The sequence below is a fragment of the Quercus lobata genome, chromosome 1 (assembly GCF_001633185.2).
Source record: "Quercus lobata isolate SW786 chromosome 1, ValleyOak3.0 Primary Assembly, whole genome shotgun sequence".
Classification (NCBI taxonomy): Eukaryota; Viridiplantae; Streptophyta; class Magnoliopsida; order Fagales; family Fagaceae; genus Quercus; species Quercus lobata.
In genome coordinates this window covers 25,505,582-25,529,515 of record NC_044904.1, presented here as the reverse complement: position 1 = coordinate 25,529,515, position 23,934 = coordinate 25,505,582, and the positions used below count along the sequence as shown (strand labels likewise).

At 33.1% G+C, this 23,934-nt stretch overlaps 2 protein-coding genes across 2 annotated transcripts; one reads left to right on the top strand and one right to left on the bottom strand.

Moving 5' to 3' along the window:
• Positions 1–625: 625 nt before the first annotated feature.
• On the top strand, positions 626–2,247 carry LOC115990409. Its single transcript, XM_031114264.1, has 4 exons — positions 626–822; positions 1,380–1,505; positions 1,599–1,769; positions 1,943–2,247. The coding sequence occupies exons 1-4, from the start codon at positions 745–747 to the stop codon at positions 2,033–2,035; spliced, it is 468 nt and encodes a 155-aa protein (XP_030970124.1). The 5' UTR covers positions 626–744; the 3' UTR covers positions 2,036–2,247.
• A 9,835-nt stretch (positions 2,248–12,082) lies between these two features.
• On the bottom strand, positions 12,083–17,745 carry LOC115984825 (putative tRNA pseudouridine synthase). Its single transcript, XM_031107827.1, has 7 exons — positions 17,495–17,745; positions 17,352–17,387; positions 16,899–17,011; positions 16,637–16,785; positions 15,911–16,055; positions 14,805–15,248; positions 12,083–12,773 (listed from the first exon to the last, which is right to left on the bottom strand). The coding sequence occupies exons 1-7, from the start codon at positions 17,697–17,699 to the stop codon at positions 12,345–12,347; spliced, it is 1,521 nt and encodes a 506-aa protein (XP_030963687.1). The 5' UTR covers positions 17,700–17,745; the 3' UTR covers positions 12,083–12,344.
• Positions 17,746–23,934: the final 6,189 nt, after the last annotated feature.

Sequence of the window (23,934 nt, the reverse complement as noted above, 5' to 3'; positions counted from 1 at the left end):
TTCCTCTCTATCTGTGCCTTTTCATTATCTGCTGTGGTTTTATTTTGTTATGGCTTAGATAGTTTTTAATCAATTTCATATTATAGCATATGTTAAGTTTCCGCACACTAGTTGTTTGACATATTGCTTGAATTGGTTAAGCTGTAATTTGGGGGTCTAAACGTTCAAAGGTGTTTTTACACGTTTTTGAACTTTCACTTTGGAAGTATAACAATGGTATACTCCATCTCACATATATAATAGGTTTCATAATAAATTTAATTATTTACTATTATGTGAGAGCTAGGGGGGAAAATCTCATTATTGTATTCCCATAATATTATATAATTACTCATACATGATAGGACATTGTAACTTTATTCTTGTTTTTTATTTTTATTTTTTTGATAGGACAACTTTATTCTTGTTGGTTGTACATGGACCCAAAAAAATGAAAATCTTTAAATAAATTTTACTGATCTGCATCCATTATTAGAACTAAAGATGCTGGCCATGGTGATGAAGGTGTTTAAATGGTTGAATCAAATATTTCATTTAGGTTAAGGGTCATGGGTGATGGGACGGCTAGCTTAACCTTGCAAAAATAAACCCAAAAGGATAGAACAATATTTCCTTTTAACTTTTGAAAAATGAAGTGGTGTTTTGGTAATTTTAGGAATCACATAATGCTCAAAATTGAGTTCTCGTCCCTTTTTAAATACCAGGCAACCTAAAATTCAGAGAGAGAGAGAGAGAGAGAGAGTCATGGTTTCTAGGAAGCACAAGAGAACAGCCATGTATAAGAATCTGCAACTGCTTCGATCCATCACTAATTCCCATGCGGTAATTCTCTAATTTCCTATAACATCAGTTCGTTTAGTTTATTTCATTGTCTTAATTCTCTAACTCTTACTATATTACATAGTCTAAATGGAGAATTATTTGGACAAAACTGACAGCCTTGTAACATAGTTCATCATTTTCATCATCATCATCATCACCAGCTTTTCAATTTTCTTCTCTTTTAGCTCTAATTTTTTCTCATCCGTATCCATTTAAGGCATGCTGGAAACATTGATTTAGTGTTATTGGTCTTATATATAAATATTTGTTAGTCCGCAGTTCATCTTGATTAATTTATCACATCTCCTTTTTCAAATATACCCATCAACTTCTTAATAAGTATGATACTATTTTAAGAGATACTGGCCTAACAATATTTTAATATCACACGCAAGCCTTGTTTGTTCTTAAGCATCCTTTCATGTATCTTTTTCTTAAAACTTCTAATACCATCTTTAAGGATGGTAAAATCTTTTGACTGACTGGCATCAAATTTCTTAAATCCTTCTTCTTCTTCTTATTTTTTATATATATATTTTTTGTCTTTATCTGTGCAGCACAGTAAAACCTCGATTATATTAGATGCATCAAAGTACATAGAAGATCTAAAGCGAAAGATAGATGTAATGAATCAAAAAATTGCCGTGGCACAGGACTCCGAGGCCCAAGCTTCACTGCCTCAGGTAGAATCTAAGACATAATTGCATCCTTTGATCAATTATAATTGCATGGGATATCATTAATTAATTATATGTATCTCATCTATATTTCCGCAGATTAAAGTAGAAGCCCAAGAAAAGGGTTTCCTGATTGAGGTTTTCAACAAAAGAAGTTGCTGTGGTTTGCTTGTTTTCATATTGGAAGCCTTTGAAGAGCTAGGCCTTGATGTGCTCCAAGCTAGGGTTTCTTGCTCTGACAACTTTCATTTAGAAGCCATGGGAGCAAAAGTAAGAAAGAAAATGGATGAAAGTCCTTGATGTCATATTAACACGTGCTTTCTCTTTCTCTCTCTCTCTCAACACACAAAACTCACACACTCAAAAGACGTACATATATCTTTCTTCTTTTTTTTCAATGTAAAAGGACATACATATATAATGCACATTTGATGATGTACCAGGTTAATGAAGGAGATGATGAGGTTGATGCTCAGGTGGTGACAGAAGCAGTTTTGGAAGCTATTAAAAATTGGAGCGAAATTAGCGAGAAATAATTATAAAAGCAACTTTTTAGTTTCATGTTTTAACTAGCAAGCTAGCTAGATGAAGCTGTCTAGTGTAGGTTACTCTTTCATATAATGGTTAATACTTGTGAAAGTATGGTCCAGAGAGTTCCAAACACTACATACAATATCGATCATGTTGACATGTGAGTGCGTTTGTTTTCATGTGCTGTGGGAAACAATAACAGGAAGAAATGTTTTAAGAAATAAACACATTATGGTTACTTTCCACTTTTTTCCCAATATTTCTTTTCTCATATGATAGCTAATTTAGTAATTCATTTTGGAAGAAAAGTTATAAGATCAAAGAACCTTCTATGATGGAATTCTTTTAAGGGACAACTTCAAATTGCTTAGAGATCGATGGTATCATGTTTCAATAAACGGAAGCACTATGATGCCTAGTGCAAATTCTACTTGAATGGTATGACTCCACTAAAAGGTAGAGAATTAAATGTTTTCTTATTGATGGATTTGATGTTAGCATGGATCCTTATTAATTTCAAAACTAAAATGGTAACTAGAGTTTTTCGGAGTGATTTATGATTTAGTTGGAGTTATTAATTAGCATGGAGGTCTCATTTATATATTATAGAAGCATAGATATTATTATGATTTTAAATTTTGTGAACCATAGTTTTTTAAACATCATTTAATACTAGTGTATAATTCCGTGCATATACATGGATATATTTAAAAACAATCACAATTATATATGCATATATATGAGTTCAAATTATACTTAGTATTAAAGTTATAACTTACATCTTTTCAAAGCCATGAATTTCAAAAAAAAAAATGTAATGGTTTCTCATTTTATATACAAATATATAATTTATAATTTAATTAGATTTGAACATTTCGGATTTTGCATTCAATAATTTACTTGTCACAAAATTTTAAAAATTAGGTAGGACACACGGTGCAAAATTGAATCCCAATTGAAATCCAATTTAGTATTCAATTAGATTTAGACACTTCGGTTTTTACACCTAATAATTACTTGACAAAAAAATTAGATGCGACACGTGACGCAAAATTGAGCTATAATTTAAAATCTAATTGGACTTTCTCTAAACTTTGGCTTTAACTATATATATGTAGATATCTAAGAATCACTAAGTATATTAATATAGTAGTGGTTTATGAATTAGCTAGGAAAAATTCATCCAAAAAAAGAAGGAAAATAAAAAATTTCCCTTTAACTAGAATTATTTATTTATTTATTTTTAAATAGAAGTAAATTTCCAATTGAAAATCACTATTTTGAGCCTTATTATTTTTATTTTTTTAAGAGCAACAATAGTGTAAGCAATTCTTGCGTTGATTAGAAGAAATATAAGAAATTTATACATAATACATGCATTGGAATATTGAAAATGTTGGGATTTAAAACTAACAGAAACATATTCACACAAAAAAGGAAGAAGGGAAAACATAAACTGATAAAAAGTTTAACATGATTTACAGCTAACTCCATATCTACATGTACAACAATGTTAAACAAAATCAAAATATTAATGATATGGATTACAATTACACTTAATCAAATCTCACAAACATACTAATTAGCACAACACTTACAAATTTCATAAACATATAACAACCTATATAAGTTTATTAAGAAAGATCTTTATATTCATTTTTTACTAAGCTGTGATCATTAGATAAGATAAACTAATGCCAAGAGTCTTGAGGTTTAGTGACTTTAAAATGAATATATATTTTTTAATGTGTTAATGTCAAAGTTATATATTGGCCCAAGCCGATATAGGCTCAAACCTGTAGCACTTGTAGGAACATTCGACCATGCCATCGACAATCTATATCACGTTTTTCTCACACAACTCAACATACTATGCATTCAGGTAACACCTTGCCTACACACAACCTATCCACTTCTTAATAACTTGCTCATAGGCTAGCCCACACAAGATTGCCATAGCTTAATTCCATTACACTTAATTGCTGCCCACAGCACATGCATGGTTTGCAACCTACAAAACTATGACCAAAGACCTTTTTTTTTTTTTTTTTTTGGTAAAAGACGATGCATTAAAAACGGCTAAACAATTACATCTAGAACAGGACACATCCTGTTGAACAACACACCATTACAGTCATCCTCAAAGGCATTACAAATGTCCACAGGTGGACTACTAAAGGAAAGAAAATCTGAAACCTGGATAGCACATTAGCACCCATCCTAGCCAGCAAACCAGCACATCGATTGGCTTGGCAGTAGAAATGGTTAAACCGAATTCGTTGAAAGTGAGCTGCCAAGCGCCTACAATCATCCAAAAGAGGAGAAATGACATTGTTTACATAAGCAGCATTCTTAAAAACCTCCACCACAGCTTGAGCATCCAATTCAACAACAAGGGAATCAATGTTTAAGTTGCAGCAGAGCAGCAGCCCCTCTCTAAGCCCCCATAGCTCTGCAATGAAATTATTGGTTGAGCCAATATGTCTAGTAAAACCCCCAACCCAATTGCCGTGCTCATCCCTCACCAAACCTCCACATCCAGCTGCCTTTTAAGTCCATTCGTGTAGTTAAACATCACAATGAGGCAGCACAAACTGTTGCTACCTCATGAGAACTGGCACAGCCCATGGCATGCCTTCCTCATGCCCTCGGCTTTGTGTAGTTGGCATGGATGCAAGCAGGGATGGAACTACCTTAGGGCTGAGGGGGCCATGCACCCCACCCCAAGCCTTTGAAAAAAAATTCCCTAGTATATATACTAGCATTAAAAATATACATTTAGCTCTAAAATTAATATACTTGGCCCCCCTCTCCCAAACAATTTACAAGCTGACCCATGAAATCAAAAATGAAAAAAATTATCAAATCATCCCTTGTCTAACTGTCCCAAAAATATCAAGAGAAACATTTAGCTAAACATTTGGACAATTTACAAATCCGAACAATAAGGAAAATCTACAAAACAATTCACATATTCAATAATTAAAAAAAATATTTGGACACGGTCTAAGTAAAATATATATATATATATATATATATATATAACAAATCAATTATAAATCCTAGCAAAACAAATCACAAAAACCTAATAATCTTTACCCAATTTCTACCTTTCATTTGAGAGCTCTTTGTCTCTCTCAAATAACTTTACTCCATAGTTACAGAGACAACTCCTATGCTATCAATCACTCCATCCACACACCAATTAGTATCACTAGCAACTTGGATCAGTTGGTGTTTTTAACTCAATCCATAAAAAAAAAAAAAAAAAAAAAATTGTTTTTTGAAGAGCTACTGCTCTTTTGACACAACCTGTCAAAAATTTTTATTTATTTTTTGAATGATAGGATTTTATTAATTTTTAATGTTTTATTAACTTTGGGACACACTTGACATGCATGCATAAATGTAATACACGTGTAAAACAACAACAATCTACTATTTTGTGTCTTACCTAAACTGCCACCATAGCATATATGTGATTAGTCTATTGGTAATAATCTTTGTGTCTTAGCTAAATTAATGTAGCCATGGGAAAAACTTTATTATTTACATAGTTAAAAACTCAAAGTTACCATTCATTATCATGTAATTGTTTAACAGACCTTTTTTTCTTTTCTTTTTTTACTACTTTTTCAAAATGACAATTTTTTAAAGGAAAAGATCTCACATCTTTATGCTACCTCAATCTTAACTAAGTAATTATTTAAAAAAAAAAAATCCTTAACCAAGACACCAATAATTGTCTCACCCTTTATCACTGAATATTAGTGCATGACATTGATTAACCATTATTTTAGTAGTTTTATTAATGTAATACTAGACATGGATTTGAACTTTTGGGTCCGTTTGGATTGAGCTTATTTTTACTGAAATTGAAACACTGTAGCGAAATAATTTTTAAATGTGTGAATAGTGCTGTATGACCCATTTTTAATGAAAAAGTGGCTGAAAAATGGAATTTGTGGGACCTGTGCACTGTTTACGGTTGACTTGGTCAAATAGTACGGCTGGAACAAAAAAAAAAAAAAAGAATGAAACGTGATTTTCCAAACGCAGACGCACAAAACGCCAAATCCAAACGGGTACTTTAACTATAGTTTTGGTATTTTTTTTAAGAAACTTTAATATATAGCATTATGAAGTTATTAGGTAGAATTATATGAAAAGAATAAATAGATTTTTAAAAAATTTTATAATGTGGATAGAATAAATAGTTGGTCTAATCTCAATCAAACCTTAAAAATATCAAGACGTGTCAATTGACTTACAAAACTTTTGATTATAAATATCTATTATTGATTTTTTTAAAAAAATTAATGCTAATAATGCATTGTTATCAACCTCTAGTATTAATATTCCAACTTTTTAAAATTCTTAAACAAAGAACTTTGGCCCCCAAAAGTTTGAATCCTGGTTTCGTCCCTAGATGCAAGGTGCCACCACCACCAATACAATCACTTCCTCTCAATCATCAAGGCTGTTCCTAGGGACCAAATATTGTAAGAACTATGTTTAATGAAAATAATGAATTATAAGGTGGCTGTAAAAAAATGCACTATATTTTTTGTAATTTTATACTATGGTGTGGGTGCGTTTATCATGCAATTTTTGGGAGATTGGGTATGTTTAAAAAAATCTTAATGAAATTTGTTGCTCTTATCAATGAGACAGTCAAAACTATCAAAACACCTTGACAGATTTCACCTATATGAGCATGAATGTTAGATCACTTCTTATGATATTTGGGCTTGATTATGAAATGAGGAATGCTATAGATCTACAAAATTTTCACAACAAATTATAAATGATAAATTGTTATTGGTTCTAATTTGAATCTACAACTTAAATTATTTTCTTACTCATCTATAACAACCACTAACAACCCACTATATAGCATTTCTCTTATGATATACATTTATGAAAATAGAGATCAACAAATGACCATAATTATTAATAGAACTCATGTGAACACTTGGGTTAGTATGGTCTTAGACTACACCATTTCGTTATATAATTAACGTATGTTTGTTATGTCAAGGTCATACATTTTTTTTTTCTTTTCTTTTTTCACGTGAGTCATTATAAATGCTTTCAAATACTAAGGTCATTTTTCTCAACCAAAAAAAAAAAAAAATTACTAAGGTCATTTGCTTTAAGTAATAGTCAACTATCAAAATTTCAAGAAGTTTAAATTAAACTTTGATAACTAAATAATTTCAATTTTTTTAAAGTCTTATTATTTATTTTAAATTCTCTTAATCATCTATTACAATTTTTGGTCTTAAACATTATGCTTAGGTCATATGACTCATTGTAATTATGTCACGTCATGTGTATCTGCCATGTTTTTAATTACAAATTTTGTTTATATTAACAAAAGTTGTACCCAAGGCATAAAACTCCTACTTATGTTGATTCTCATACTCAAACTCACGGTTTGTTACTTTTTGACGAAAAACACTTGTCACATCAAGACTTGTCATCACATTAAGCCTTGACCTCTATGTTCCTCACTATAAGCATATTAAAATTATTATTTTTTAAAAAAAATTTACTTTTGGTATAACTCTATTAATAGGTATATAGAAAAATTTAAAGTAGTACCTTGATTAACAATTTATTACCAAAAATTTCTATAAATTCAAAAAAAAAAAAAAAAAAACTTGTTACAGTAAATGGGAGAATCGAGGTTTGAATCTTAATTCTCCTTGTAAGGAAGATTAGACCATTCCATTGAGGTAAAAAACTATTGACAAGTTTCACTATTTATTTTAGTTTTAAGCTTTTAATTTTTATATACAGTTTTTTTAAATTTTAATTTTCCCCCCTTTTTTCTCACTTTTTCAAATTTTTTTAAGATATAAGTATACTTTAATACACTTTTATCAAAAAAAGTTCAACAAAAGCTAGATGAGTTGTTCTCAAACGTCAACATTTTTTATTTCCCCAAGTAGGAAGCTTGGAGCTTCCTTTATCCATGTAACAAAATCATCAATTTTTTGTGTGTCTAGTTAAGATATGAGTTGGATTCACGCCTAGATAGTTTTTGGTTGGGGTGAAAATTAGGTGGATGGAAAGTGGGGAGGGAAAAGTGGGAAGAAAAGTGGCATTCTGCCTGGTTTATTAAGGGTAGAAAATAGAGGAAAAAATGGGTGGTCAGAAGAGAATTCTGCTATCTTTGCTTCACCTTTATCTACTATATTCCCATACAAACTCAAGCCAAGTGAGGATATGTCTTAGCCAACTCTACTACACTAGGGGTATGTTTGGTATGGTGTAATAACTCCTATAATGGAATAGTTTTAGCCGTTTGGTTGCATCTTTATTACATGTATTAGTTATTACAAAGAAATAAATATTCTTTAAATTAAAGAATAGCTATTCTTCACCATTGCGCACCCTTGGCACGATGGTTACTTTACAAGTATAAGTGCTTGTGAGATGTGGAAAGCAAGGACCGGGGTTTAAGTCTCCAAGCAGAAATTTCATACACATATACATTTAAATTAGGATATAGTAGAATTTTTATTTTGTATTAAAAAAAAATATAGTTATTCCTCTTTAAAATAGATGTAATAGCTATTTCTTAATGCATATAATAAGTCTTAAAATTAATATATTTCCAAAAGTATAAATTTTCCTTATACATCATCTTTTTCAAACTTTTCATGTGTAATAACCAAACTTATGAATAATAATAGTTATTCCATTACAATATTTTTTATTCACACTAATAAAGATTATTATTCTTAACGTAATCTTCATTCAATGTATTAAACGCACCATAGTTGTCAAATTGACTCGAACAGTGTACCGTTCCCAAGTTTTTTGTGCTTCCTCACTATTCCAAAGAGCATGAACAATACTCTCCTACAAACGGCATCTTTGGCATCATGAATCCGTCGTTATATTTCTACGCATCAACGTATCAAATTTGCTCCCGTGGGAAGGATTTCCTGACATGCACACCAAGTGAAGATTTTGTCTTTATTTGGGATCTTAGCTTAGCACCCCCATATGGACAACCAAACCTTCCTTGTATTGTCACCATTTGAGCTTTGCCCTCACTAATCTCTTTCAAATTCAAGGACAAAGTTACCCAATGTGCACTCTTCACACTAAAACTACCATTACCCCAATTACCTGTTCCATTCCAAATCCATTTGTCTCTGCCGATTTAAATGCACTCAATGGTATTCTTACTATGGCTTCACAGACCTCCCATACTAAACTCTTTTAACTTCTCTTGGTCCCAACATCTTCATTCTTCTCTCCCTTTCGATTAGTTGGCTCATCCACTCCCAATAATTTGGGGTTATGACTTTATATGTGCTTGGAGCTTGGAGTTTGTAACCATCTATCCCCCCTCACCATTGATTCATTGCCTCTCCCTATTCTACACCTCTAAAATGATTCTCCAAGTGTAGGACTCATTTAATTTCAACTTAGCATCCATGAATGAAAAATGCTGAAACATCTCTGCCTTGATAACTGAATATGCTAGTGTCTTTAGTACGTAGCCTCCACCCTTGTTTTGCAAATAAAGCCATGTTGAATGCTTCTAAATCCCAAAAACTTAACCCTCCTTGTTTTTGCACTATTTCTCCCATCTTAAAACCCTCATATATAAAGAAATTAATGTATGTAACGTTGTATCCTTCCTTGTAGTTTTATTTAAATATAATGTAGCTTCAAACTTCCCCTCATGGATTGAACATTATTGATTGCTGATTTGGTATTCTCCATTATCTCTGTTGTTAACAAGTGTCGGGTACTATGCAGTCTTGTTGGAGTTAATTCAAATTGTAAAATTTTGCACATGATTTGAATGTTTGAGAGCAGATCTAATTCTCCACACCTAAAGAATTTTCAGAGAGCATTTCAATTAGTTCTTTAGCTTGTTCTGTTGTTCACATTGGTGAAATTCCATGTTAATCTAATTTCATATACTGGAACAAATATTTCTGACAGTAGTCATTCTGCAACAGCTTCGAGATGCGATATTCGCACACGAGCCACTGAGCAAACGCTCCAAAGCCACAGGCCATTAGGTCAAACCTACTGCCAGTCAAGCTCCAAATAGTAGGCCTGACAAGGCCACAGTATTAAAGCCCAATTGAACAGTAGCTGAAGAGAAATTATAAGATTTCTTGGTGGACAAATGATGTGGTCTATTATTCCACTAAAAAACTTTTATTTGTTTAAAATTGTTAGTTAATTTTTTTTTTTTAAACAGAAATTAATTACTAACTCAGCAATTTTAAACAAGTGTAAGTTTTTTAGTGAAATGATGGACAAGTGACATAATCTACCAAAAAACTCTATAATTTCTCGCAAATCAAGGACTGAAAGTATCTGGGAAAAAAAAGTTATGTACCTCCAACTTTAACCAAGCCTAGAAATGGAAACCCTGGTAGGAAGGATTTAGATCTGGTGCAATACCTAGGGTATTGCATCGGGGGTAATTACACTACATTTACTCACATTAATTTTTACCACTTTTATTTTTTAACTTTAACTTTTTAACATTTTAAAATTCTTTTAATCTTTTTTTTTATGCAATGGTTGAGATTGAAAGTTTCTTTTTTAAACTTTCAATCTCAACTGTGTATTACTATTGCATCAAGTGCAATATCCCATCAGGTGCAACACCTAGGATATTGCACCTAATCTGAATCCCTGGTAGGAATTAGGAAGACAAATTATGCTTTAGTAATCATAACTAGGTATTGCACCGTGTGTAATTACATTACATCCACTCACATTAATTTTTACCACTTTTATTTTTTAACTTTAACTTTTTAACTTTTTAAACTTCTTTTTAACTTGAGATTGAAAGTTTCTTTTTTAAATTTTCAATCTCAACCGTGTATTACTATTGCATCAGGTGCAACAACTAGGGTATTGCACTTGATTTGAATCCCTAGTAGGAACTAGGAAGACAAATTATGCTTTAGTAATCACAACTAGGTATTGCACCTGGTGCAATTACACTACATCCACTTATATTAATTTTTACCACTTTTTTTTTTTTTTTTTTAATTTTAACTTTTTAACTTTTTAAACTTCTTTTTAACTTTTTTTTTTTTTATGCAATGGTTGAGATTGAAAGTTTCTTTTTTAAACTTTCAATCTCTACCGTATATTACTATCGCATCAGGTGCAACACCTAGAGTATTGCACCTGATTTAAATCCCTGGTAAAAACTAGGAAGACAAATTATGCTTTAGTAATCACAGCTAGGTATTGCATCGGGTGCAATTACACTACATCCACTCACATTAAATTTTACCACTTTTATTTTTTAACTTTAACTTTTTAAACTTCTTTTTAACTTTTTTTTATGCAATGGTTGAGATTGAAAGTTTCTTTTTTAAACTTTCAATCTCAACCGTGTATTACTATTGCATCAAGTGCAACATCTAGGGTATTACACCTTATCTAAATCCCTGGTAAGAACTAGGAAGATAAATTATGCTTTAGTAATCACATAGCATCAACACTAAACCAACATAATAATAATAATAATAATAATTATAGAAAAATCATCATAACTGAATGACAAAAAGAAAAGGATCCTGTCAAGGAATATCCGAGAAAAAAGTTGAACTCAGTTTTTATTTTATTTATTTATTTATTTTATCACAATCTGAGTTTTTATACATGTAGTGGGCACTGTCACGAGTTCATCTGTAAGACAAGACTGATGACTGAAGGATGATATTCTCTCAAACTTTGTTCAAGTTCTTTTATATGCCATAATTTGCCAGACAACCCTACTCAGCTATTTATTGCCATTACTTCCATGTACCTTCTTTATCCTAATACTTCCAAGCTCCAGATACATCCAATCAGCCAATAAAATTGATACATGGTATCAAATATTCAATCATTAGTGCTAGTTATCCTTTTTAGTTCACACACACACACACACACACACACACACACACACACAAAAAAAAAAAAATCATTAGTGATAGTGTTTCTTCTCATGCAGGTCTGAGAGATAATTGCTTTGGTCCTTTGACTGATAATACAGCAACAGATCATGTTATGAAGGCACTTTCCTCATTTAGTCAAACATTAAGGGCACATCAGCATTCAGCCGATCATTGAGTTTTGACAAATGACAGAAACAGTCTTCAAGAATTGATGTGGCAACGTTCAAGACATAACGTGTACATATGTATATATAACGAGGATGCTAACTGCTAAAACGTTTTAGCCAAAATCATTTATAAATAAACCAGGTAACAAAATTCTAGTAAAACTAATTTGACAATCAAGTCTTATTAGCAATTTACCTTTGTCTCATTGATTTATCACTGATGCAACATTGCCACTACTCTGAAACTTTTCCTTCCATAATTTCCAAGCTTTCCTGACGTCATTTATTTGTACATCTGGAATGCTTGTATGTTCATCCAATTTTTCAACCCAATCCTTCCAAGGAGAACCCGTAGGGTCCAAGAACTTTGAAACTTCAGGCAACATTACAGATGTGTAGAACTCATCAACCACCTTCAAAATTTCTTCTGATTCAACCATTGTTAGCATTTCAGGCCTCTTCACATCCCCCGGTTTGTTTCTCAGAGTGAAACTGTTTCCCCTCAAAATCAAAACTTCAGATGGGGCAAGTGGTAGAACAATACGTGAGAACTTAGTAAGTGACAATGATAGAATATCTCTGGGGAGTAAGTTGCGCTTTACTGCAACTGCTGTGCCAATCATTTTGCGGATCTATTAAAATGGATAATAAATAATATTAAAAGACTGGAATGAATTAGTAAAAATAATGGGATCACATAAGCCTTCTTTATTGTAAATTTCTTCACTGGGTACAAGAGAACCAAATCATAGCTATTAACATACTCTAAAGGCCTCATGAATACTCAGAACTTCAAATCCTGTCTGAACTAAAGTACAATCAACTGAATAAAACAAGCAGAGGAAAAAGAATCTGAAACATACAGTCCTCAAACATGTAAATAGGATAGGGAAGGTTTTTACGCAATATCTAACAATTACTGGATGCTGGGATATCACTTAGGTCAGAGAAACCACGCATTACATATTTCTAGAATGGTAATTTACAGAACAGAATGATTCAGTACAGTACATATCAAGCTCACTCATGTTTGTGTGTGTGTGCGCGCGTACGTGTGCGTGTGAGAGAGAGAGAGCTATATTATGTCTAGATAGATACAAAGAAAGAAAAACACAAATATTTAAGTAATGAGAATTTCAACATAACATTATTTATTCTATTTTCATACACTTTCATAATAACCAAATTGAGGAAAGAGCTGAAAATTGTAGATTATAGAATCATAGATGGCAAATCAGTGGGAAGAGCAGTGGGCTTGGGCTTGCCCAGTCGAATAGTAATGCAATGGAGATGCTAAAAGGAGGCTCAAAGGCTCTGTCTCTTACCTCTAGATCTCCTCATGATGGATCAGTCAACACATGGAGTCATCAGCAGTGTTGTTAATAGTGGTGGAGGTTAAAAGAAATAATCTGTTCTTTTTTTTTTCCCCCATTATTGGTAAGTTACACTCACCTAGTCAATATTGAACCCATACCCTTGCCATTTACCTTGCAACTAAAAGGAGAGGAAGTGTCATTTGACCTAGAGCCCATTGACAGGCTACAGAGACAAGATAGACGAATAAGTCAAGGAAGCAAAAGGCTGAATCCCTAGAATGAGAAAAGGAATATATATATATATATATATATATAGAGAGAGAGAGAGAGAGAGAGAGAATCAAATCTAGTCACTTATATCTGATGAAAAGCTACAGAGAGAGAATATTGAGCCTAACAAACAATCCATTATCCATATTCTTTAGAGGATAAACAAAAGAGATATAATCCATTAGATGAAGAAAATAGTAAGTAAACAAGGATGACATGTTGAAAAATCTTGTGTGTTTTTTTCAAGCTCATTCCAAGTCCTTGGCAAGCATAACTAGCAAGTTTATATCAATAAAGCTTAAGCTTGAATCATTTATCTTCAAGCTTATGTTCATGAACTTGTTTATAAACTGGGGAAAAAAACTGCATGAGCTTGGCTCATCTACAAAATGGAACTTGAAATAAAGCTCGGACTTGGCTCATTACATCTCTAGCCATATCTTTCTTAACAAATAGCAATTGAAATGATAGAACCTACTATAGAGCTTCATTGAGCCAAAGCTTATCAAATCTTCTAAAAAGTAGATGGTGAATGTTGCTCGGCAAAAAGAAGATAGTAGCTGTTGCTTAGGTATCAGTTTAATTCATATTTCTATTTAAGTGGTATAAATCTTTTGGGCTCTCCCCCATGGAATGATTTGAGTAGGAAAACAATGAATTCCCCACGTATGAGAGAAATTTTGACTTTAAGGTACTGCATGTAAATTAATTACTGAAAAACTCTTGTCCTTAGAAATGGGCAAATCCTCCCTATAGAAGTTACTATCACAAACCCCAAGGGTAGCATAATCAACTAGGGGCCATGCCTCATGAAGCAGAGGTCACTAGTTCGAATTTCCTCTTCCCCTCCCCTTGGGGCAAAAACTCACTTATTATTATTGTATTCTCAATAAAAACTACAACAACAATAACAATAAGTTACTATGACCCTAAATTGCACCCAAATGTAACTAAAGAAAGAATTATGTCTACACTTGTTTGTGCTTCCATATCTAAATTCTTTAAGTGTAACATGTAGAAAAAAATGGCATAGAAAACAAATTAAATATTTTCCATCAGTTATATTGGAAAACTTACTTGATGTAACATGAAAGACTCTCCCCATATGGAAACCTCAATGTAAGCAAATCCAAGTGATTTCTCCAGCTTTCCACAAGAACAGCAAGAGATCTTTCTGAAGTGGGAAGCACCTATCCTGTCCATATCATCAGGTTCATGGAGCCACCTAGCACGAACTAAATTGGTATTGTGACCATTCTTATTCTTATCGCAAGTGTCAGCTAGATTTTCCTGAGAAATACTAGATTCTGAAGAATTTTTGCTCATCTTCTCAACATCTAATGCAATTGCCCCATCAATTACAACATCTTCTTCTCCATCACTTTCCTCAAACTCAGAGGCTGATGCCTCACCAGATGACTTTGCTCTACTAGGAACACTGCCATTTCCAAGTGATCGTTTTGCAGGAAACTGCTTCCTGTACTTGGACCGTATCGTATAATTGTGGAAAGGATGTTCTCCCTATAAACAAAATACCCAAAAATATAAATTTCAGTCTACAAGTGACCTCTAGAATAATGAAATGGACAGTATTTATGGACCATAAGTAGAAGAAACTATTCTCCATAAAGGCCAGGGCAAAAAAAAAAAAAAAAAAAAAAGATAGAGAACTAGCCTTCTGTAAGGGGTTCTAAAAGAAGGTTTAAACAAGTCCTAGATCAACCAAAACCCAATAATAAAGAAGAGAAAGCAATTATATATCATTCCTCCCAATTCATCATAGCTTCTTTTTTGCATCAAAAAGTGTAAACACCATATCAATCATATGAGAAGATGTCAAACTACACCAAAAGCATGCCAGCATGCTTATGAGAAAAACGTAGAGTGAAGAAACTAACTCGAGAGGCTGATCCAGGATTGTGTCGATATGAGGTAATGCAAAATTGAGCATTCCCCCACAAGAAAGCCAAAATGTAGAGAACAAATTTTCGATTTATTTACTTATGAGCTATGTGCACGTAAAACTGCAGAAAACAACTTTAACGGCTGAAAACTGCTGAAAACAACTTTAGTTCATGCAATATTGAAATTTTCATTAGTATGTATCCTTGATAATATTTTACATTACTAAAAGATAATTTTTACATTGCTTAAGGTGAAAAAGAAAGACAAGTTCCCCATACCTCAAAGGAATTTAATATATCCTTGAAGTCCGATATATGATAATCAGCTTCAGCTCCGCCAAAGTAACTTTTGATTCCAATAATTTCAGCAGGAAGGAGATAAGAATACTTCCGAAGATTACACTCCCTTCTAGGATCAAAGCTCCTAAAACATAAAAGCATATCTAAATAAAAAAATTATAAGAAATAATGGGAGAGCAGCATAGACTTGTGGAATCAGAACTTCATAACAAGAGCCAGTCTACAAGTTACAGACTTTTAAGTAAATTAAAACAGTTAACCTCTTCTGTATTCTTTTCTCAAACCATGAGCAAATGCAATTCTGACAATAAAGCAAACACTTCAAGAGCTTAACAATCATAAGTCAACAATCTGACCTTCATCTAATCATGTAGTATAATAACATTTGAGAAATTTTGTTTATACTAAATGATCTCTCTTTCTGCTGAAGTATGACTCTATGAACCATAATTTAAAGGCAAAATTGTGACAAACGGGAAGATTGAGCCAAAGTAATTTAGGAAGCAAATACAATTAATTACTTAATGAAATAATCTTAACCCAATTCATGTATGCAATAAGTCAAATAAAGTAGCATTTTCCCCCCCAAGTAAATGGAGAACATACTCACGTTGCTACTACATCATCAAGATATCAGACATTATCCATTCTTAACATTAAAGTTCATGGGATTTTTTCTTATGAAGAAAAATGGCAGGGTCTCACCTCTGTGATGGTAAAACGCAAAAGACTTTAATATTTTCAGGAAGATAAGAGTTAATGTGATTCGCAAGAGCCAGGCCATGAGGGTCATCTTTCCATGCATTATCAGGGATTTCCATTTTTAATGATATCGTCGTTGCCAAGGAATGCACCTAAAAACATATCAATGACCCCAAAACATCAAATAATTCAGCAACTTCATGTCATCAAAAGCTCAATATCTATCAAACAAACTAATCAAACAGAATATGAATTCATAAGTTACTCCTTTATCAGTACGGCTACTTCTGCCCCAAGCAATTTTGTTGAGATTCCCAAAATTACTATCGCGGATACCACCGGCCTTAAAGATGGCGGTCTCCAATTCATTTTCAATAGCTACATAATCAAAATTGTAACGCTTTTAGCAAGAACCCCTCCACACACCATCCATGCCAATTAAGGTAGTACATTACACACTATTTGTCCTTAAAGTTTGAGGTTGTTTTCATTTTAGCCCTTCATATTTTATTCCATTTTCATATCAACCCTAATTTCCATTTTCGTCAGTAATCTAACCGTTAAGTGCTATTTCATTAAAAAAAAAAAAAAATGCCAATATGAAAACGAAATCAAACATGAAAGGCCAAAATGAAAATAAAAATAACTTAATAAAAAGTACCCAAAAAAAGAAGAAGTATATAGAGGAATGAATTAAAAAAGAAAGGAAGAATGTTACTGGATAATGCGTGTTCCTCTATTTGCTTTTGTAGACCTGAAAGTGAAAGAAATATGTATATATAGTAGAAGTAGAAGAAAAAAGATGAAAATGAAATGGGATATATAATAGAATTGTAAAAGGAAAAGAAAAAGGTGACCTACCTCTGTAATCGGTTCCGACATAGCCGATTCGCAGGACGACTTTCTTTTTGCGGAAAGGTTCCCATTTTTTCAATGGTGTTGAGGTTGAGGTTGAGCAGTATGGTGTTGTTAGGGGTAATATTGGGATTCTGAGAAGTGCGAAACTGAAGGTTGGGGTTTTCAGGAGGTTTGGGGAGAGCGGGAAACGAAGGGAAGAGAGGGCCATGTCAATGTGAATGTGAATTGATGAGTGTTGAGACTTGGGTGTTCATTAGGAGGATAATACAGTGAGAGAAAATTTAACATTTGGTGCAACTAAAACGGCAATTTAAAAACCGGGAAACGACCAAACGTTTTGGAAAATGCAAATTTTTTAACAAATTGCTATATAATGAACAGTTATTGATAAGTAAAAAGTGATATTAATGGTTGATTTAAATGAGAATCAGTAAGAATTGGTAACAATAATAGCTTATAAAAATATTATGAAATAGTTTGTACATGTAATATTATTCAAATGTTTTATACAAAAACTACGAACTTTTGGTTTTTTTTTTTCGGCTAAATTAAAATTTGCATTATTTAATTTTCCTTAAAATTTAAATTTGGTACTCTAACTTTTATTTTATTTTATTCAGCCTTTTAAATTTGAATTTTATTCTATTCACTTTTCCCGCTAGTCTTTATTAGAATTGCACCATTAAGTTTTGATTTTGTTTAATACAAAACTACATCATTTTGTGGGGTCCTCAATAGTTAAAGACTATGAAATGATCATTAACAAAATTGAAAGTTAGAGGACTTAATTGAATGAAAATGAAGTCAAAAGAATAAATTGTATTTTAAGCAAATTTAAAGGGGGAAATTTGTAATTTAGCTCTTTTTTTTTTTTTTTTTTAAGCCTAAATGTATGAAATGGGCTTGGGCTTGTTTGGATTGGGTTTACACTTAAAGTGTCTTCGGTTTGATGGGTTTAAGTGTGGGCAGATATGGATTTGCAGTAGCATTGGATCAGATTGGGCTTTAATCAAACCGGGTTTGAAATCAACTAAACGGACAGAGTTTGTTTTCGGACCATACATAGGCTGGGGACTTGGGCTTTTAGTTTAGAGTTAGGCTAGGCTTCAAGCCATGGGCTGAACTGCGTTTTAGGGAATAAATTGGGCCTTGAGACTTTAGGTCTTAAGGGATCGGGTAATCGAGTTTTTGGCTGATATTATGATAATACCAGGTAGCATAGATAGGAGAAATCAATTGTTAAAATGATAATTGATACAAGGGAAGTACAAGATATCAATATTTCTTACAAAGTGGAATCTTTAAAAGGGGTCTATGGAATTATATTGATGCTTTTCTTATTTTGATTCCTGTATTAGGAATCAAAATAGGCGTATTAGTAATTGTGTGGTTAAAAAGAGAAATATCCACAAAACTACAACAACATATTGGACCCAAATATTCCGGTCCCTTAGGCTTTGCTTGGGAGTTCATAAGGGAAGGGAATAGAATAATAATAAGAGAATGGAAAGGAATAGAATGGAATGGAATGTATTTAAGTAAGGGAAATGAATGAAAAATAATGAAATGAAATGGAATTAAGTAACCTTGAGTGGAAGTTTTAAACAAAAGGAATGAAAATGAATGGAATGTAAGTAATCTTGTTTTGGAGCAACATGGAGGGAATGGAACGGAATCATTTTATGAAAATATTACTATTAGACCCCTATTTTAAAATAAAGAGTTAAATATACAGGGGTATTTTTGGAGTTTTAGTAAAAAAATTATTAAATCTAATTCCATTTCCTCCAATTCCTTCCAATTTCGGGGGGGAATGAAAATTTGAGGTTTTAAGGGAATAGAGAGGAATGAGTGTTCCCTCCTACCTATTTCATTCCCTCCATTAAAACTCTCAAACAAGGAAAATGAAGAATATTTTAAAATGATTTTTTTATACCTTTCCATTCCATTCCCTCCTCCCAAGTGAAGCCTTAGAAGAGCTTGACTATTTTCTCTTAGATTAAAATATACTTTTAATACGTAAAATTTGAAGTTATTTTTTGTGGGGGCCAGTTAATCAATAAGTATTAAAACCGTGTTAATTGGGCCTGTGGCCCATCCGAAGAAGTTAAACCATCCGAGGAGGTCCACATAAGGTTATAAGGGGAACCAAATGATAAGAGGAGTAGATATCACATGAGATGGGTCCAGTATTCATCTAAGGACAAAATCCTTCTCTGCAATATGTGTCCGAGGACGACCTGAACGTCGTATTGTCACAAACACACTTCAAAATTACATTACTACTAAAGGTAGGAGATGGGGCCAAGGGTAAGAAAGAAAAGATAAACAAATATCTTTAACAACTGCTGCCTTCGCATTAATTGCGTCTCAACCAACTCTCCGGCCGCATTAATGTGGAGGTGATGCCTGAACAGTGATGAAGCAGCCTTACAACTGCTGGTTGAAGGTTCCAAGAAGTGTTGGATGGGACAGGAAGGGATTCCCCAAATCCAACCTACATGTGTGTGGTGAAGATGACACCAAGAGAGCAATATATAACATGGAAGAATGCATTAAGAGAAAGAATCAGAACTTCTAAACAAGTGATGCTTAGAAGAAAATTTTATGAAATAAAGAACTTAGCTTGTTTCAAGGATAAATTGATCGTAATATTTGTATTAATCCATCTAGAAATGTTAAGTTTAATTGTTTTTCTTCTGAAGTTAATCTAGTTCTTTTATATCCACGCTTTACAAATTTATTATTTGGGCATTTAGCGTTCGAACCCAATACGAGTTTGGGATCGTTACAAATTGAGTTCTTACATTTTTATTTTAGGCCTTTATATTTTAAAATTTCATTTTGGCTATTCATATTTGATTTTGATTTTATATAAGCTATGTCTTTCTCTTTTTTTTTCTTTTTTTTCTTTTTTGTTAGTGGCTTGAATGTTAAGTGCCAAATAAGTGACGTCCAATCTAGTCACGTCACCTATATAAAACCAAGCTTCATCAGATTAATTGCGAAAATAAATAGCAATTTCAATATGACAATATGATAACAAAATTAAATATAAATGGTCAAAATGAAAATAGTGAAACGCAAATGATTAAAATGAAAACAATCATAACTTTAAGTGTCAAAATATACTGTGGGTTGGATCAATCAGACTTATCCTTTCCTTTTCTTCCTTCTTTTTTTCTTGTTTAGTGTCAATGTCATGATTGCATGTAGATTGACAGGATGAACCGATGAAGTGATGAACGACAAAACCATCTTATGAAACCAAGGCATGAATAGGGTTTTGCTAATTGGTTTTACTAATGTATACCCTTAGGGTCTACATTAGTAAACCATTTTAGGAAATTTTTCATGGAATGATAAAAAAATTACTAACTTGTTTGACAACTTTTTCAATTTTTCATAATTTTTTTTTTTCTTTCTAAAATAGATGATTAATGTGTGTCCTAAGAGCATACATTAATCAGATCCTTTGTTAATAACGAATTTTATTGATGTGGCAGAAGGCCAATTTTTCTTAATGGCAATATTTTTACAAATTATATATGTTTTTATCTGTTTTAACGGTATATGGGGTATAACTTTTCCAATTCTTGAAGAGATAAGTTCAAACTCGTCTCTTTATAGGATGACTTGATTCAAAATAGGCTATTTCCCAGAAATAACTTTCAAATATTGTCATTTACCAAATATATATTGTATGTACCTAAGGCATGCTTAGGCATGCTTGCAACGTCCTAGGCATGCTTGCAACGTCCTAGGCATGCTTGGCAACGTCCTTGGCCGACCTTGGCATGCTTGGCAATGTCCTTGGCGTCCCACATCGAAGAGAAATCCCCCCACTTTCTACCTTATAAGCTTTGAAGCGAAGGAGTAGTGTACCACTACATCTTTAGGACGTTGTTAAGCATGCCTAGGACGTTGCAAGCATGCCTAAGTATGCCTTAGGTACCCACATATATATATATATATATATATATATATATATAAAAGTGGCCTCCTCGTGAATTAATGTAGGCAGCAGGATTTTTGAATATTTCTATTTTATAATCTGAAAAATAAATAGGCATCCAAATTCCCAAATTACTTTAATTAGATTTTTCATAAAATAAGAATAAAACAAACATAGAACTATCCATTTATGGAATTTGGCCAAATTTCTAATAAAAAAAATGTAACTATAATTTCATTATATTTAATTTCAATCATTTAGATTTTCCTGCATTACAATTTTATTGATATCTGTATGTTGATGGACATGCATTTAACACGTTTACACATGACCAAACCAAACACCACTTTAAGAGTTGGTGTTAACATACCCAAAAAGTAAAAATAAAAAGATGCCATTCAGCATTTGAAAGTAAAGAGAAGTTAGCAATCAGTCACATCAGAGAGAGAGAGAGAGAGAGAGAGAGAGAGAGAGAGAGAGGGGCATATATAATGGATAAAGGACAACTCGGATTTTATTTCTAATAGTTGATCGAGCATGACGTCTAAGATCGAACTTATACTAATCACGCTTATGTTTCTTAATTTTACTTTTGATAATGCCCAATTGTCAAACATGAGCTCTCAAAGGAAGAAAAAGCTTTAACAAATCCATTCAAGCAAAGGCTAATATGAACCTTTTAGACTTTGTAAACGTTTACATTTCCAGACATTATTATTTGTTTAAGCAGAATTTTGAAGCTATTGAATATTTTAATCCTATGGGTAGTTGGAAAGTTCTTAAGTTTGGCGGATTTGCAAAATATGGATTCCAAATACAGAATGTTGCAAAGGTTAAAGCAATGAAAGGGTATAAACCTTTGGTTTAGTTGACTAATTAGATTCCTAAGGAAAATATGTTCACACTCTTCACAACTACCCCAAGATTTGTGAAAGCAGCTGCTCTATGCCTTGGTTTTTTTCATTTCTATTTTTCTAGTTCCCCCTTGATAACATCAGAATAGAGAGTAATTATTCCGCACTTCAAAAGTAGTATTCCTTTCTCTCGAAGTCTCACAATGAAATTCATGATAAAATTCATCATTATTTTATTAAAATTCTCACATCCCATCTATATCAATATCTACTTTTAGGTTTTTATATATAAAAATATATATAAAAGACGAGAATGTTCGTTATTTTTATAGTCTCATCACATATGCTTTGCTCGTATAATGAGGCTTTTTTTATAGAAAAAAAAGTGTTTTTATTTTATATATATAATTTTTATTTTGAGAATCTAATTTATAAGTGGATAAAATAATTTGAAAATTAACAGGAGAAGTTTTCAACAAAAAAAAAAAAAATCAACAGAAGAGTGACCATATTTTTTAGGCAATATTTTAATTGGAGTTAGAGTTGTATTTTTACCGGATTGTCCTTTAGTTTTGTGTCTACTTATACATAGGGGTGTATGAGTATTTTTGAACCAAAAAAAAAAAATGAGGAATCCAAATAAGGAAGTCCTTTAAATAGTAGTGTAGGGACACGGTTCCTGCGCGGCCCAGTGACATCTTAGGGTTCACGCGGGAGAGATCCCTCACAATACGATTTGTAGAGAGTGGGCTTGAAAAGCTTGGGCTTGGGCACGGGGGGATGGTCCGGTCTGGATTTCAGAAAGATCCCTGTGGAAAATGGACTGGGCCTAAACGTTTAAAGCCCCGCCATACTGCCACCTCTGAGAATGGGATCCTCGGACTTGATCCGAGGGCCCTTGTGGTCCTTTCCGGCTGTCCAACGGAGGACTTTCTCTGTTCCGTGCATGGATCGTTCCGGCGATCTTCCTCCTGAAGTCTCCCTTTTTGCTTCCCCCTTGCTAGATTCACTTACTTCTCCTTTTATACTAGTGTGCGTTCGATGTCCTTCGTCCACGTGTAGGGTCAGTCTTTACAAATACTGACATTGGTCCCATCAGTCTAATCCCGGAATTGTTGGGGATGACTTGATAAAGCTGTAGAGTACGGTTCTGCCAGGCATTGGGCCTTATCCAGAAGGGTATTTAGGGTAATCGCCCCAAGGTATTTTGGATTTCCTTACGAATTTATCCCTTTATTCTGGGCGGATTATGGGCCTGCCGAGGACTAGACTGTCCTCGGTTGCCTCCCAAAAATTGGTCCGTACTCGGCGTCATGGAGCTTGGGCCACAGTTCTCCTCGGATTGGGCCCTCGGACTTTCTAAGGGCAAATGGGCCTGGTCCACGAATTGCTGGGCCCCACAATAGCCCCTCAAAACCCTTCTATCCGAATTCCGGATTGGAAAGGAGGGTTTTGGCAAACCCGGGCCCTTAATATGGCCCATTTAGCTTGATCCCGCATTTATGTGAGCGGTTTCTCAGGAAGTCAGGCGGTTTTTGAGGGATTCCTTTTAATCCGCTCGGGATCTGCTCCTTCCGCTTGGATGTCCCAGACGCGCCCTTAATGAATTCCCCTTAATGAGGCTCATTTATATC

Excerpts from the sequence above, each read along its gene's own strand:
- LOC115990409 (XM_031114264.1), top strand. The coding sequence starts at position 745 with ATGGTTTCTAGGAAGCACAAGAGAACAGCCATGTATAAGAATCTGCAA. Across the intron at positions 1,506-1,598 it reads CCCAAGCTTCACTGCCTCAG|ATTAAAGTAGAAGCCCAAGA; the intron begins GTAGAATCTAAG and ends ATATTTCCGCAG. Across the intron at positions 1,770-1,942 it reads TAGAAGCCATGGGAGCAAAA|GTTAATGAAGGAGATGATGA; the intron begins GTAAGAAAGAAA and ends ATGATGTACCAG.
- LOC115984825 (XM_031107827.1), bottom strand. The coding sequence starts at position 17,699 with ATGGCCCTCTCTTCCCTTCGTTTCCCGCTCTCCCCAAACCTCCTGAAA. Across the intron at positions 17,388-17,494 it reads TGTCGGAACCGATTACAGAG|GTCTACAAAAGCAAATAGAG; the intron begins GTAGGTCACCTT and ends TTTCACTTTCAG. Across the intron at positions 16,056-16,636 it reads TGCGTTTTACCATCACAGAG|GAGCTTTGATCCTAGAAGGG; the intron begins GTGAGACCCTGC and ends TTTATGTTTTAG.